At 37.6% G+C, this 16456-nt stretch overlaps 7 protein-coding genes across 7 annotated transcripts; 2 read left to right on the plus strand and 5 right to left on the minus strand.

Moving 5' to 3' along the window:
• Positions 1–510: 510 nt before the first annotated feature.
• Positions 511–1722, plus strand: SIM1 (putative glucosidase SIM1; the record flags this gene model as incomplete). Its single annotated transcript, XM_022821225.1, has 1 exon — positions 511–1722. The coding sequence occupies one exon, from the start codon at positions 511–513 to the stop codon at positions 1720–1722; it is 1212 nt and encodes a 403-aa protein (XP_022677609.1).
• A 1383-nt stretch (positions 1723–3105) lies between these two features.
• POG1 (Pog1p) lies at positions 3106–4113 on the plus strand (the record flags this gene model as incomplete). The annotated part of the gene is made up of 1 exon (XM_022821226.1): positions 3106–4113. One exon carries the CDS (start codon positions 3106–3108, stop codon positions 4111–4113), a length of 1008 nt encoding a protein of 335 aa, XP_022677610.1.
• A 734-nt stretch (positions 4114–4847) lies between these two features.
• REB1 (DNA-binding protein REB1) lies at positions 4848–6662 on the minus strand (the record flags this gene model as incomplete). The annotated part of the gene is made up of 1 exon (XM_022821227.1): positions 4848–6662. The coding sequence occupies one exon, from the start codon at positions 6660–6662 to the stop codon at positions 4848–4850; it is 1815 nt and encodes a 604-aa protein (XP_022677611.1).
• A 476-nt stretch (positions 6663–7138) lies between these two features.
• VPS54 (Vps54p) lies at positions 7139–9673 on the minus strand (the record flags this gene model as incomplete). The annotated part of the gene is made up of 1 exon (XM_022821228.1): positions 7139–9673. The coding sequence occupies one exon, from the start codon at positions 9671–9673 to the stop codon at positions 7139–7141; it is 2535 nt and encodes an 844-aa protein (XP_022677612.1).
• A 416-nt stretch (positions 9674–10089) lies between these two features.
• REG1 (protein phosphatase regulator REG1) lies at positions 10090–12627 on the minus strand (the record flags this gene model as incomplete). Its single annotated transcript, XM_022821230.1, has 1 exon — positions 10090–12627. The coding sequence occupies one exon, from the start codon at positions 12625–12627 to the stop codon at positions 10090–10092; it is 2538 nt and encodes an 845-aa protein (XP_022677613.1).
• Positions 12628–13915: 1288 nt separating this feature from the next.
• On the minus strand, positions 13916–14512 carry PST2 (flavodoxin-like fold family protein; the record flags this gene model as incomplete). The annotated part of the gene is made up of 1 exon (XM_022821231.1): positions 13916–14512. One exon carries the CDS (start codon positions 14510–14512, stop codon positions 13916–13918), a length of 597 nt encoding a protein of 198 aa, XP_022677614.1.
• A 676-nt stretch (positions 14513–15188) lies between these two features.
• Positions 15189–16199, minus strand: KLMA_60551 (regucalcin; the record flags this gene model as incomplete). Its single annotated transcript, XM_022821232.1, has 1 exon — positions 15189–16199. The coding sequence occupies one exon, from the start codon at positions 16197–16199 to the stop codon at positions 15189–15191; it is 1011 nt and encodes a 336-aa protein (XP_022677615.1).
• Between the last annotated feature and the right edge of the window lie 257 nt (positions 16200–16456).

Raw genomic sequence — 16456 nt, forward strand, 5'->3', positions numbered from 1 at the left:
TTACCTTATACCTACCGTGTACCCTTGACTGATTCAGAGACCATCTCTGGGATCTTTTCATGGGCGATATGTGGTTTTTTTTTCAAACACATTTTTCTCTTGATGTTGGTGTTTGGCAGAGATATATATATCACTGCAGGCTTAGTGGGAACACTTACAATACATGGCACGATTTATTCGGGATAACGATGGGTGAAAAATTGGTAACCAAACAAGCTAGAAAGGGCTATTCAATATAGTTTCTTCGTGTTATATTTCCTTTTTTCAGCATCAGATCTCCAATACCTACGCCTAAATTAATAGTAATCGTATTCCTGAACCACTCCGTACGTCTCAACCGCGCTCTGCTCCTCGCTCCAGAAATTTATGTCTCATAATACTAACAATATTCTACCCTGCTATGACATTTTTTGACGTTCTTGTTGGACGTTTGAAACGTGTTTATAGCATAAATTTTACTGCAGAAATTCCAAACAAACCCGTACGCTCCTTTGATTAAAACTTTGAAAAATGAAATTCGCTACTGCTTTGGCTTCCGCCTCATTTATTGGCGCTACCTTAGTTTCAGCTCTACCTCATCCACATGCTAAGCGTGATGAGGACTGTTCCACTACTGTCCATGCTCATCACAAGCACAAGAGAGCTGTTGCTGTTGAATATGTTTACCAAACTATCACCGTTAACGGTCAAGGTCAAACTATCTCTCCATCCACTACTGAAGCTGCTCCAACTTCAACAGAAGCTCAAACTCAGCAAACTTCTACCAGTACTTCTTCTGCTACTACCACTTTGCAACCATCTTCCTCTGCTCAACAATCTTCTTCGTCTGAGTCGAGTTCTTCTAGCACTTCCAGTGCCTCCTCCTCAAGTTCTTCAAGCTCTTCCAGCGGTGGTAACTCCAATGGTGTTGATGGTGACTTGTCATGGTACTCTGGTCCATCTGAGGAATTCCAAGATGGTGTGATTTCTTGTGATCAATTCCCATCTGGTCAAGGTGTTATCGCCTTAGACTGGTTAGGATTCGGTGGTTGGTCCGGTATTGAGAACTCCGACGGCTCTACTGGTGGTAACTGTAAGGAAGGTTCTTACTGTTCTTACGCTTGTCAACCTGGTATGTCCAAGACTCAATACCCAGCTAATCAACCTTCCAATGGTGTGTCTGTTGGTGGTTTATTGTGTAAGAACGGTAAGTTGTACCGTTCTAACCAAAACGAAAAGTACTTGTGTGAATGGGGTGTTGACAGTGCTTACGTTGTCAGTGAATTAGATAAATCCGTTGCTATTTGTAGAACTGATTACCCAGGTACTGAAAACATGGTTATTCCAACTATTGTTAATGCCGGTGGTAAGGAACCATTAACTGTTGTGGACCAAGACACTTACTACCAATGGCAAGGTAAGAAGACATCAGCACAATACTACGTTAACAATGCTGGTGTTTCTATGGAAGATGGTTGTATTTGGGGTACCCCAGGTTCCGGTGTTGGTAACTGGGCCCCATTGAACTTTGGTGCAGGTGCTACCGGTGGAATTTCGTATTTGTCTTTGATTCCAAACCCAAACAATCGTGATGCTCTAAACTTCAACGTAAAGATTGTCGGTGCTGATGGTGCCACTGTTATTGGAGACTGTGTTTACGAAAATGGTTCTTACAGCGGTGGCCAAGACGGTTGTACCGTTTCTGTTACTTCTGGTGCTGCTAACTTCGTTTTGTATAACTAAGGCACCTCTGAGTGTTGAATAAAAAAACTTTATGTTATCCATCTCCACAACCACCTATGTTCATATTCAGTTACGTTTTTTATGAATTCAACTTTGAAAACAATTTCATAATAGTTGCTGTAATTATTGCTGGGTTATTTTCATCATAATTTCGACTACTTCTTTGAAGTACAAAATATCGACTCGATTTTGTATATATATCTCAGACAGACTGTTGCACGCGATAACTTTTATGCTTTGTTTTCACAGTTTAGGTCTTTTTTACTTCTCGTAATATGGACGCTGGACAATTCATACCAATAATATGAGCTTCGTTTTCTATCTTCTCCTTACCTGTTGATGATTTTCGTTTCGGTCGAATCATCAGCTTTTTTTTATTTGTTGTTATATTTGAACTATACCTTATGTTATCACAGGAATCGACCATACCATAAAAGGGACCTTCAAAAACCTCCGTTGCCGCAGATTACAATCGCCAAGAAGCTTCTAAATCAAGATGATAAGCTTATTTGGTGAGCGCTTTCTATACTTTTCTTAGGCTATTCTGTCATTTGTCTATTTACTGCTTTCCCTATCCCAAGTCACATAGCGGCCACTTATCAAGTGATTTGATATAAATAGCAATACTTAATTTCTAGTAAGTACTTCGTGTAATAATATATTGTAAATTAAAAAATGTAACAACAAATATGGAAGAGCTAATCCCTCTTCAAATAGCAAAGATTTGCGCTATGCTGTGTAGGTACAGTTCTCACTCATTCTTAAAGATATAACTCTAATGTTAGGTATACTTAGAGGCAAATAAAAATAGTTAAGAGGTGATTCAAATTCTTTCCTAAATGCAATCGAGTTCAGGTTTTGAGATTATACTGTTAATAGAATCGCTGTCCTCATACTTTTTGATGTCCAGAAGTTGTATGTATTTGTAGAAAACCAAACGATGGAAATTTTTATATAACATTTTAAGGATTCTTGAATCGTGACAGTTTTTCATTGTATTTAAAAAATATGAACTTTATTTATAAAGCTTTTCGAGGAACTAACTACACGTATAATATAAAAGTAAGAGATTTTTTGCGAACGAAACCAAATCTAAATAAATTTTAGAAGGGCACGAAGTGCTTGAATATCTGGGTTAGAACCATTTCACATTGCGGGTCGATCGTGTTATTTCAAAACTAAGGATCAATCTTCTAATTTTTTTTGCGAAGTTTTATTAAAGTTTTACCAGGGTGTTTTTAGTGCACTAATACACTGTTCCTTTGCAGGTTATTTGATTTATTCAATTCAGAAAACCCCACTTCTTGTCCTAATTTTTTATAGGAGAGGACTGGGAATCGCTAATCTTGTGAATAGCTGGATGACAGTGCACTAGAGTTGCTTATGTCTTCAAAAACCGATACAAATGAAAATGATTATGATACCGAAGATGAGGAATCGACACTTCAACAACCACCTGATGAAGGTTTCTATAGAGAGATTATGAAAAATCTAGGTTTAGCGCCATCTAGTGGTAGTGAGGGCTCCAAAATACCCGATAGAGACCTACTAATACGACTAATAGAGCTGAAAAGAATAGAGTCTGCCAAAGAAGTCGAGAAACTAAAATCGGAAAATCTTGATAAGTTAGATCGTTTATTGATAAAGATCAGCGCATTGAATTTACCTACGGAAGTTATACTGAGTTTAATAGAATCTCCATCTGGCCAGTTAGAATCGAATCTTGAAAGGATAGGAATAATGCCCATGCATCCACCTAGCAACCAAATAGCCTCCTCTGATAATGTGAGAGGATGGTCACAGGTGACTCCACCTCAAACTCAGACTCAACTTCCCCAACAGAGTTCAGCAACTGTCCAATCACAAATACCACACGGGTATCATTCTCGAACTTTATCTCACCCAATAGAGCTTATGCCATCAATCCAGAAACCAAATCAACCAACTCAACAACAGATGCAGCAAAAATTACCACCTCCCATTGTGAACGCTGGAGCACAGCAGTCTTATAGTCCTCTGCCCAGTTTGGGTGGATCTCAGCTCAAATATCATTTCCCCCCTCCAGCCCCTGGCCCAGCTGGAGTTTCTTCGGATGTCTCCCCAAATTCATCTGTCAACAATAGGACTGTTCTATATTATCCCTCACGATACCCAGGGCAAATTAGCTATTACAACCCACAAAATATTCCTCCTCCAATATATGAACAAGCTTCAAATCTGCCAAACAGTAGGCTGGGGCATAAAAGGTCCCATAGCGCCATGACTGTGCCAGAGATGAGCACTTTTACGATACGTCGCAATGATCCAAATGAAATAGTGAATCTTGATCCTGCGAAAAAGTCGGGGAAGGTGAGTTTCCTTATAAATACTCCTAAAAATCCTCCCAAATAATAAAGATTTGAAATGTCTCCTTCTTTTAATGCTTGTAGCTGGAATGACTATCAATTTTTATGTTAGCAGAATATTTTAGCGAAGAACTCACTTATAGTACGCGTTATAGCTATTATTTATCATGACACCTTGAGCGTGTCTTGAAGGATTCGGATTCTACATTTATCTTACATGCTATTTAACGATATATACATGTGCATTTATAATTGTACAGCTGGTTCATGATAAATATATATATATATGTGCATATCTAGCGTAATAGTAAGGTCGTTAAAAGGTAAACCAACATATATTCTTTTTTATTTCTTATCCAACTTTCAACTGTAAAAAAAAAAGATTAAACTCTAAAAGCTTTTGGACAAACATGAAAGTTTTTAAACAGTGCATTTATCTGAAATTATATAAGTTTAATAATCAATTCTTATAGGGTACGTTCAATACAGAGAATTCTCTCGATTAAAATATATTGATACAGTTTAATATATAAAAAATACTAACTCTCATATAGAAATATAATAAAATTCAAGTGCGGGAAGTTTTATATCCCCAATACCTAGAGGCAGAATCGCCTTCTCTCATACTCTGAAGAAATTGAAGGATTGAAAAGTTACAATCGAATATGATCTTTGAAGGTATATTATGAGATCTCATGAAATAGCTAAAAATAACAGAAAATTGGAGAAATATCAGTGAAAACTGCATATTATTCTTGTCCTTTAAACATTTCAGCCAAGTCAATCCTTTTCATCATCAACAGGGCTATCATGTTGATGAATACCATTATTAAGTGGCATAGAAGTCTCAGGATAACCAACTAGTTCCTTACAAATGACATTGATCGTTTTTCTTTTGTATTGGCGAACAGAGGTTCTTACTTTTTCGTACAGTAATTTGAGCTCAGTACCTGTCCATCTTCTACCCGGCATTAAAGTAGATAATTCTTCCCAATCGACTTGTGAATCTTCGGTGAAACCCATATCTCTTAGCTTTGTCAATAACCAAAACTTATCATCTTCGGAGATGTTTTTGATTTTATTTAATGCCTCTTTCTTCAAAAGTTTATTCCACTTATAACGACATTGAATACGAGATCTTGTTCCTCCCATTTGCTCGCTTACAACTGTCCAGTTTATTATATCTTTTGGAGCAGGTTTTTTCTTTGATTTTGTAGATAGAGATTTCTTTTCTGAACTTTGAACATTTAACATGTCTGAACTATCAGATCCCTCTACCTTTGCAGAAGATTCCTTGATATCATTTTCCTCCTCCTCAGCATCATCACCTTCATCTTCTCCATCTTCATAAGCAGCGCTTGCATTTTCTAACATTTGGTGGATAACGCTCTTTAATTTTTCCTCTTCTTCGGGAGACCATTTGTTGGCAGCTCTATTGGGCCCACACTTAACGTAGTTTCTCCAGCGATCTCTACAGTCTTCAGGCATTCTACCTAAAACCTTTCCAATATTCGACCACTGACCTTCTTTTTCAGCACACCACCTTGCTAACTCAGCATCTTCTTCCGGAGTCCATTTACCACGTTGTTCGAAAATATGGTACTTACGACGAACGTGCTTGTAAATAGAGGATCTCGTTCTATATGGCAAGACCCTACAGATGTTCGTCCAAAAGTCATCCTTACGCCTTTCATTGGACCAGATTCTTTCACAGATCTGGCGTCTAGACAAACCTCTAATTTTTTGATATTCCTTAATGAATTGTTCTAAAGCTTCTTCCTCGGATTCGTCAAAGGATTTTCCATTTGACTGGGTAGCTGGGTTTATGATATGAGAAGCCTTTGCAGCAGCTTCTTGAATCAAACTAGACACATCATCTTGATGATCTCTTGTATGGGTTTCAGAGGACAGTACTTTTGGTAATACTTCAGCAGTTTTCTTTAGTTTGACTTGAGCTGGAACAGAACTTGATACAGATACATCATCCATATGATCATCATCTATGTTTGAAAGCTCATCATATGATCTTTCATGAGCCTTTTCCTTTTTAGGTTCCTGATCATCTTCGGTATTCAAATATTGTTGGAAATCTGGATGTTGCGAAGCAATATTATCTGTGTCCATAATAGCCTTATGCACCAATTGATGATGTGATTGTTCCTCAGGATCATTTGAGTCCACTAAATTATCATCTAAAGAGGCTAATTCGGGGTCCACTGCGGCTAGATGTAGCTTGGTTTTATTCTTCTTTGGTTTTTTAGCAGCTTGACCAGTAGCATTTACCTTGCCACTAAGTTGTTCACTTGTACGAGCCCTCTTTTTAACAGAAAGAGCAGCAGCAACGGCAGCGGCAGCAACAGCACTCACGTCATTAGCATCACGATGCTTGGAATCATCATCCCTCTCTTGATCTGGCCCTTGCTCTTGTTCACGGTCTTGTTCGTCTTCGTGTTCGTGGTCTTGCTCTTTCAAAAACCAATCTACTGACTTTTGTTTATTGACAGAATCTTCTTCTCCCGATTTCCCAAGTCCAACTCCAACGTATTTGAACACAGCCTCTTCCACGGACTCATGGTTTCCATCGTTCTGCGACATCTCAGCACCTTAACTCACGAAACTATTAAACGTTTTATTTTAAAGGTCCTTTAAGGCAATAAATACAATTGACTTGCTTAAACTGCAACGGGTACTAATCAAAACAAATATTTCAAACTTTAAATGAAGCAAATATCCACACACGCGAGTGCGATTATCAAGTTGATACTATTTTAAATACCTTTCAAGTACCAGTTAGCGCTTCACTATCACACTGATGCGCTATAATGTAAAGAATCGTTGTTTTGGTGTTTGTCAGGGTAAACAAAACAATTTTGAATCTTTTAAATCTTTCTCTTTTCAATATTTTTTCTCTCCTCTGACCTCGACATCCTTTCCTTTCATGAGCATTGACCCGTCTTTTAATCACTGTACACGAAGAAGCAGGGTAACCAGATATATTCTATACAGGTTTTACGTACTATTATTCCCTTGGCGGCAACTTATAGGAGCAGGCCGCATAACTATCTAGTTATTCAAACCGGTGGTGGGATGTTATTAGCTTGGAAAAGCTTCTCGCTTGATTGTTGGAATTGTTTCCAAATTACCTCGTACTTTTCTGGATTGGATCCTAACGTACGTTGGAAGTATCCCTGTACCAAAAGAGTGATCTCTGCCAAACAGTCTAAAGATTCAGCCATGATGTTTAAATTCTTATCAGTTTTCATGGATACTGATTCCATAGTCTTGGTGTTGAAATACTTGAAGAGATCTTTTAATTGCCTTTCACATTGTCTTGCGTATTGAGTAGGAAGGTTTGCTGCAAGAATTAGTAAAGTTTTAATCATTTTGATTGCAACAACTAACGTGTCACTTGCTACAAAAGTTTTATCTCCCAGGACTACCGATTTCTTGTGTCCTGTATTAGCACTACTTTCATCTTCTTCTTTAACTACATCCAACGGCGACGGTTTGTCCAGCTCTGCGAAACGGGCCCAGTTGGCTGGATCTATGTCAATACATGACACAATATCGTTTACATCTTTCTGCAACTCTTGCTCCACCTTAAATGGAACCCAATGCTCTTGTTCGATCTTCTGTTTGAGAACTCTGACATTTAGGTTTTGTAAGGATTTCATATATGTGTCAATTTGAACATTTAGAACGTCCGACAAATACTTAGTCAAAAACTCCCCACTTATAGACTCACACTCTTTCATGAAAAGTATACAGATATGATAAAATTGAAGGAAGTGATCAAATCTCAAAGTATTAGTAATTTCTCGGCGCACAGAGATTATTTTTCCGATTCTAAGTTGCACTATACGAATACCCTCATTGATATTTTTTCTTATATCTAGATCAATCACCATTCTGTCTGAATGTTCAGCTGTTGTTGGAAGTTCACCTAGTGATATGTCGAGTAGAAGTTTTTGATGCCGCGTTAATCTCTTCAATATTTCGATTTCAGTGGTAAAAACATTAACAAGCATGGTTTGGAATTCATAAACAGATTGTTCTTGGATCAGTTTAGATAGCCGTGATCCATTTGCAGCAGTCGGTTTTCCATCTGGATTATCAGATGCAACTTTTTCATGGGGCAAATTAACCTTGATTACTGATTTTAACTCTGCAATAAATTTCTCTTCATAGAGTTTTACTGCTGGTACCAATTGATCACATTCAATCAACTGTATCAAATTATTTTTTATCTGCTCACGAAATTCCTCATTTACAATAAGATGGGGCTTGTCGTTGTCCTTGTGTGATTGAAGTTTCAGTAAGATGTCGTTGGTACATGATGATGTAGCGTAGGCTCTTAAGTCATTAAGTAACTCATTCACTAAATTCAAAGAATAAGATCCGCCAATATCAACTTTTAGGTTACTCAAAAGATCTATCAAGCTGTTAACAGCTGGAAGAGCATAAATATTAGAGAGTTTATATGGCCATTTAGAGGTCCAATCGTTCACAAAAGTGTCATTATTATCCCCGTACAGTAATCTTTCTACGCTTTTTATCAATTTTAGACATCGCTGTAGATCCCCTTCATCATAGATTTTTTTACATTCCATTGTTTTATCATTTGCTAATTTAACTTGTAAAATACCTTGTTGAAGTTTTTCTACATTCTTCCTTCTTATGAGATCTTTAATAGTTTCAATCCTCTTGAGCACTTTTTCTTTGCAAACCACTTCCAAGTTCTGACTAACTGTATCTAACTGATCAATTGTTTTAGTTGCATTATCTTTGATCTGATCAACATCTTCTAATGCTGCAAAGAAATTCTGAATAGATTTTGAAATGTCGGAAACCAATAAACTCTCAACAGTATCTAGATAAAAGTTGAGTCTTCCCTGTAACTCCTCATAACTTTCATTTCGTGTTTTATCATCATTATGCAAAAGCTGGCTGGTGTCAAATTCAAAATCCTGAAGTAGCATTCGGAAAAAGTTGGGGTGATCCAGTTTGAAGTCTTTGTCAAAATAGAAACTTGGTATTTCTTCGAAAGCCTTGGCCCTAGAATTTTCTGCTGCAAATGTACCTTCATGATTCCCTGATTTTTCGGAATTATCAATAGATCTTATTTGCTCCATCATATTAAGACTGGAGATGTTATTGGTTCTAAGATACACTTTGTATTCATCACCTATTTCATGCTTATAACCTTCAATTTCTTTCTCCCAGTCATTCTTTATATCATTCTTACAGAGTATAACTGGGGGGATATCTTCTGTAGTAGGATGTTTCAACCACCTTTTGAACCGTGTATTCATAACAATTTCGTAAATAGAATTGTCTACCAGTGGAGAATAATCCAATCCATGTTTGACTGTGTGCATTGGTGGAGAAAGGGGATTCAATGCAGATTCAAAGCTGCTTCTTCTGAGTGAAAAACTATCCCTAATGTGATCTCTGCTTCTAGACATTATTGACAAATCATCATTTAATGAGCTGGCATCATCAGAGGCTTGACTAATGATGAGTAGAGGTGATCGGCTCAATTGAGCCTTAAAATCAGCATCTACTGATAACTTCGGAGTTCCATTTCCTGTCACTTTATCAGACATTCTTCATTCAATGATTTACTGACTTGATGATATAATTGTTGGCATTTTGTTTTCATATCCTACGAGGTATTCATACTGGGATACATGTACGCCTTTAAGTTTCAAGAAAGTTTAGATTTTCTTTAACAAAACAAACTTTTAAAGGGAGGTAATATAGAGATATATAGATGTGGCAACAAACATAAGCGTAAAATGAAAATAAAAAATAATAATCATACAACTAGATATTTGAGCTTTTGTGTGTTAGAATACTATTTACTTAAACAAAAGGCTATATGCTGATAGTGATGAAACTTAAATCTTTATCCGATAGATTATAAAATCAATGAATTCAAAAAAGTGGAAATGAATCATGAATGGCTAGATCGAATGCTTTAAACACCTATATGAAGAGTTTAGGAAGGAAATTTTTGATTCTACTCAGAATCAGAATCAGAACCAAAGATGAAACTTCCTGATGAAGGCCCTTTCAAGGGTCTCCTTGCCACTGGCGTACTTATAGGCATTGAATTACCGGTAATGAAACTATGAGTTTGATTCAACACTGGTGGCGCAGAATTTGAAGCTCCGATAAAATCGTGAAGAGAATTCGATCGTGACTTTCCAAGAGAGGGAGTGCGTCTTAACAGCGGCATATCTTGCAGACTGCTTTTTCGGTCATTTTCGTCAATCATATCACCTTCACCTTCACCTTCGATAGCACTATCTGAATCACTACCACTACCGCTATAACTATAGTCTTCGTCCTCATCGTTCTTCCCAGCGGCTGAATTTTCAATAAATTCATTATCGGAACTATCTGTTCCTTGCGACTCATCTTGTTGATTTCGGGTATGTCCGAACATATTTCTTCTAGTATCTTCATCAATATCCATATAGCGATCATTTACATCATCCATTGGAGTATCTAGACCAATTCCATCCGGAACGTCACGAATATCACATGCATTCTCGGTAACAAAACTGGAGGTATCGCCGGTATAAACAGAATTGTAATCGTACATGTAATCAAATCCTCTACTAGTGTTCACATTGTGAGAAACTGCGTTACCGTAGTATGAGTCGTTTTCTTCATCATCATAGTATTCGTCATCTGAACCGTAATTGAGGGTAGTTGCAGGTAGTGGCTTGATAATTGGATTAGAGTATTTCGATAACGATAAAGACCTTAATGAATTCTCCACGTCAGATCCTTCACTATGCAGAGAGTTAGAGCGACCTTTTCTAGCATTTGCACTGATGAAAAGTCCTCCTTCTTCATCATCTTCTGAACTGTCATTATCAACTGTATCCCCTTCATCATCCGCGTAATCTTCCGTACTAGCAGGATCTGAACTCCTACTTCCGTCTTCCATATCAGAATATTGACGGTTATAATCTCTGTCTTGATTCATGCCATCTGAATGAGATTCGATATCTGACATCATGTCATCATCTGCATTTTGGATGCCATCGGCAGGAATGGCATTGACAGCCATACACTGTTCGACACGATCGTTAAAATGAATATGCCTCTCTCTCTTTTCCTTTTGTTTCATTGAAGACGTAAGAATAGATGATAGCTGAGGAGCTTCTATGTCTGTAGATAACGGCTCAACAGTAGATCTATTGGTGGGCCCAGAATCAGTATCCGATGACGAATAGTTGTTATTCATTGCCGCTGGTGATGCGGAATCAACAGAATCCGTTGCTTGTTTATTAATGCCCTTATAATACTGTGCATTCACTTTTGCAGCAATAGCATTGTAGTCATCGTGAACAGCATGCGCGGGTACATCTAATAGCATATGTATATTTCCAATCTGTTTTCTATGCTGCCTAGCAACATCTAACCTCCATTTGGAGTTTTCTTCAATGATTTCACTTACTGTTCGTTTTTTCAAAATTGGTTTTGGGCCAGGGCTTCTAGAGCTATGAACCATTCTTTTAGAATTTTCGTCATCCGATCCATATCCAATTGTGGCAGCCCTGCTGTGATCGGTTTTGGCGTTCGAAGATTCATTGTCTTTAGATGCAGTCGACGGAGTGTTTTGCTTGTCAACAACAATAGGCCCGTATAACCATGTTACGTCAGAATCTTTGGACCAGTTTAGTGACTCCGGATTAACAGTTTTGAGGTTATTTCTTGCTTTTGCCCATGTTCTCCAGGATGCGTTCTCTAATCTAGCTGTATTGATAAGATCAGTATCCTTTTTCTTCTTTTTCAAAATGATATAACGCCACGATTGAGAAATCTCATTTTCATTCCATTTGTGAGATAAATAATCCACATGCCTGTTGGGTTCATACATTAAATCATTATCATCATGGTGCATTAGGAAGTCATCTGTACCTGGATCTGGGGGTGAATTGGAATCTTCCATTTCCCTAGAATCGGAATCAGAGTAATCCACGTTGTAATCATTGCCATCGTTATTTATTTCAACGTCATCTTGACGGTAACCAGTATTTGGCGGTGACAATGACGAGTTGTACATATGGAGATCATTGTCATTAATGGTAGTAGTGTTTAGCTTACCAATATTATCTTCATTATTATCTTTGTCCTCTTTTTGTATCACAGTAGCTATACTTCTAGAGTTTCCAACATTACTGTCGCTGCTGCTATAACTAGAATTCAAACTTTTGTCATCAATATTTGTATTGGAGAAACTATCCAGATTGAGAGATCCTCCTGATTCTGACAGAAGCTTTTGTGTGTCGTCAATATAAGGATCTAACAACCCCATTGACCTTGTTCTTTTCAAGTTAAATGTAGAATTCTTGAAATGATCATCACTGTCTGCATGGACAGCCATGGAAATAGAAGGACCCATATCATCATAGCTTGGGACTTGCTTATTTATACCGCTTGATTCGAAACCATCATGAGAAGAGCTCCTGCTCAAAGTAGCTCGTTGCTGATTCTGGTTTGAATTACCTTGGGCAAAATAGCTTGCTAAATTTCCTGGCATATTGTGATATTGGTATTAAGCTCCAGCGAAATGCGTTTGATATTTTATGAATGCCTTCCTTCTTCTATTCGTTTTCCCTTTCCTGTTTATGGGAGGGTTGGTCTCGTTTTACAGAATCTAAAAGGTCGAAGTTTCTCAGGGGAAATGAGCTTTTGAAATAATAAAAAGATCTACTCCGGATCTCTAAAAACACAGATGGAACCAATAATAAAGGTTATAATGCAGAAGGTGCTCCGAAGTTAATCAAAAAAACGAACAACAGCTATAAAATAGATTAATCCTCAAAATCTAAAGCCCTTTCTTTCAGATTAAACTTTTTTTTGTAATAAACAACAAGTGGGAAAACAACTAAAGCTTCTCCGTTCAACAGTTCAAAAAATTCTTTTGGCTTGCTAGCAAACCAGAGTTATGTTGAAGCCGAAGTCCGTTTATCTCTTCAACCAATCAATCTCTTGTTTAGCACTTCTTACTAAACTACAACTTGTCAGAGAGAAAGGAAAAAGAATAATAAAGGAAGTGAATGACCAGAACTCACACAAACAACAATAAATTACAGCTAAAATCTGCTTTCAAGCCTATTAAAGCTGCGAAATCAAATATTGAACTGAATAGTATATATCAATACCTGTCCTTAGCGTAGTGAATCTGACCTTTTGTTGCTTTACAGTCAGAATAGTAGTATACTTTTAGGTTAAAACCTAAGGTATTAACAACTTAAACACTCCTGGTTTTCAAAAACCAATTTCGAAAATAAAAAAAAAAGTAGAGAGAGAAAACGAAGTTAACTTTTTTGAAACTATTCCCTGTCAAATGTTTGCAGGTTATTAGCCTAACTTGAAAGAGAACGAAGATTACGTAGTTCTTAGTTCCAGCGGTAGTACTTTCGGAAAAACCAAACTAATATAAAGAGATACACCCCTGCTCCGAACTACTGTGAGGGGGTAGGGTATTAGGGGTGATTGGTTTACTTACTGTATATATTTCCTGGCTGGATAGCCAAAGCATGCATTATTCCCCGGGTAACAACCCAGGTGGTTCAATATATAAGAAAACAGTTTTTTATAGCCAGTGCTCTAGGCGAACACATGCTCGAGAGGATTAATATATTTACAAGCCTTGGCAGCAGGTGCTTTAGTAGCTTATGTGGGCATAATTTGTGTTCAAGAGGAAAGAAGTAAGGAAGTAATAAGCTGACAGAGTTTTACAGTTGACAATTGTTTAAAAGTACGTAAGGTTGCATATATTTGTTAGCATAAGTTTAGTTACATAGACTCGTGTGAGAATCCATTTAGAACTTTTGAACAGTTTCGTAGAAGGTCTTACCTTGGATTTCATGGATCTTCAATTCCAATTCAGATGGGGATCTGGAACCGTCGGCACCAGCAATGACACCAGCACCCCATGGCGAACCACCGTGAGTTTCGGACAAGGTAGTCAATTCACCAAAGGCGTTCTTGTAACCCAATGGAACGAAGATGATACCGTGGTGGGCCAAAGTAGACAAAGCGTTAACAATGGTGACTTCGTTACCACCACCAGTACCAGTACTGACGAAGAAACCAGCTGCCTTACCATGCAAGGCACCAGTAGCCCACAAACCACCAGTAGAGTCCCAGAAAGCCTTCCATTGAGCTGGGAAGTTACCGAATCTGGTTGGCACACCGAACAAGAAGGCATCGTATTCAGTCAAGGTGTCTGGAGAGGCAATTGGGTAGTCTGGCTTTGCTGGAGCATGCATCAAACCCAAAACTTCATCAGACAAAGTCTCTGGAACTTGGTAGATGTCAGCTGAACCACCAGCGGCTTCGATACCCTTCTTCTCAGCTTCAGCTGTCTTGGCAACATGGCCGTACATAGAGTAGATGATGATAGCAACCTTAGCCATTTTTGTTTGATGTATGATCTATTTGTCTTAAAACGAGGCAATAATAGTAGTAGTGTTTGTAAAAGGAACTATCGAATCTTTCAATGTTATGTTCCACCTTTCCTGTTGTAATATATTATAGGGTTGTTATACCCCAGTTCCTTCCCTTCCTTATTTTCAATTTTTATATAATAATGGAATTTGTTCGAAATCATCCGTTTCCTAAAAAAAAAAAGCCTGAATAATACTTTAATAATACACAGCCCTCACTGACTAAAAAAACCTAGAGGCAAACAAACCCTACAGAGACAACCATTGTTATGCTCGTAACTTCGAACGGCAAGAGGAAAAGTCGTTGTGTGCATGCCTGTATAGTTTATGAATTTTACTATTAATTATTAAGTAATAATTGCCAAGACGAGTAGACGTTGAATACAGCCATGGCTAAATTCAGGGGTATATGATGCATATGAATTATTCTATACGAGTACACAATGTCCGCCTGATTCTATTCTATTTTTTTTTTTACTCTTTGTTATTATATATGTAAAAACAATTACCACATAATAGCGGTATTCATGTAATAATAATGTCCGCTAGTAGCAGCGCGGCGGGCAATTGGTAATTGATGGGATGTCCATTGAAATTACGAAAAAAATATACATAACAAGCATTACGGTGTGTACCTAATATTTAGTTAAGAGGTAATTGGGGTGTTCTTGGAAGACCCAGTATACGAAGAAACGTTAGGAATTTTGTAGATTGACCCTCCCAAACCTTGGGGGTTTTCATCTTTATCAATTACATCATTGGCCGTGGTGACGAACATATGACCTTCTGCAAGCGCACAGCATGAAACACGGCTTGTTTCAGGGAATACCCACTTGAAAACTAATTCACCCTTGGTGTTGTATCTTTGTACAGAGTTAGTAGACCACACTGCAGTGATTATATTATCAGTGGCAGGATCAATGAAGCTTCCGTCGGGCTCTGGAGACTCATATTGCGCATTGTACTTTTTTACATCCACGAACAAAGATTTGTCTTCCACTACTAAATTGGAGCCTTTGTAGGGGAATTTGAATATAGAGTAATTCAAAGAATCAGTGAAATACGCGTATTTCGCGTCTTTGTCCCAATTGATGGCGTTTGGAATCATTATCTTGTCCAACACCAACGTGCACGTCCTTCTTGGAAGATTGATTTTGAAAAGTGCACCTTTTGGGTCTTTGAAATCCACATCAGAATGGAAATCGTGCATAATCCCAATGAATATTTCACCATCCGGTGAAACATTTCCATCATTAGATCTCAAATTCTTCCAATCTTTTTGCAATCCAGAATTCGCATAAGGGACTACATACTCCCATTTACCTGTAGAGTAACTCATCTTGGCAATCCCATACTTGGCTCCAAAGTACACATCTTCTACACCTCTACTATTGTCTATTGGAAAAACGACCCCTATTCTCTCAGGATAGGAAGAGTCAAAGGGATACGATCCCTCATAGTTTTCTAGAGTAGCATTCCACACACTATGGGTCGATATATCATTGATATCCGTAACCTTATGAATCAATGCATTATATATATCTATCCAAAAAAGTGTTTTAGCCTTTGAAACATATGTAACACCTTCGGATAATCTGATACCATTGTCAAAATAATATGGGGCTTCCTGGTGAACGTATTTTTCCACAGTTTTCATAATACTATCTCTTTCTTATCAATTTACCTTACAATTCACTATTAACACCAAAACTACACCTTACCATTACAAAATCCTAATCTATCAACGCTACCTCAGTTGCAATGCGTCTTTTCAATTCTGTAGGTACCTCATATATATATGTAGTTTTTTTTTTTTTTTTGCCTGATTATATGGATAGACGGCTCTCTATGCAGCAAGCGCACAAGTAACTTTTCCTAGACAAAATCTACAAAACGAAAGTATTACATAAGCAA

Source organism: Kluyveromyces marxianus, chromosome 6, assembly GCF_001417885.1.
Source record: "Kluyveromyces marxianus DMKU3-1042 DNA, complete genome, chromosome 6".
NCBI classification, from domain to species: Eukaryota; Fungi; Ascomycota; class Saccharomycetes; order Saccharomycetales; family Saccharomycetaceae; genus Kluyveromyces; species Kluyveromyces marxianus.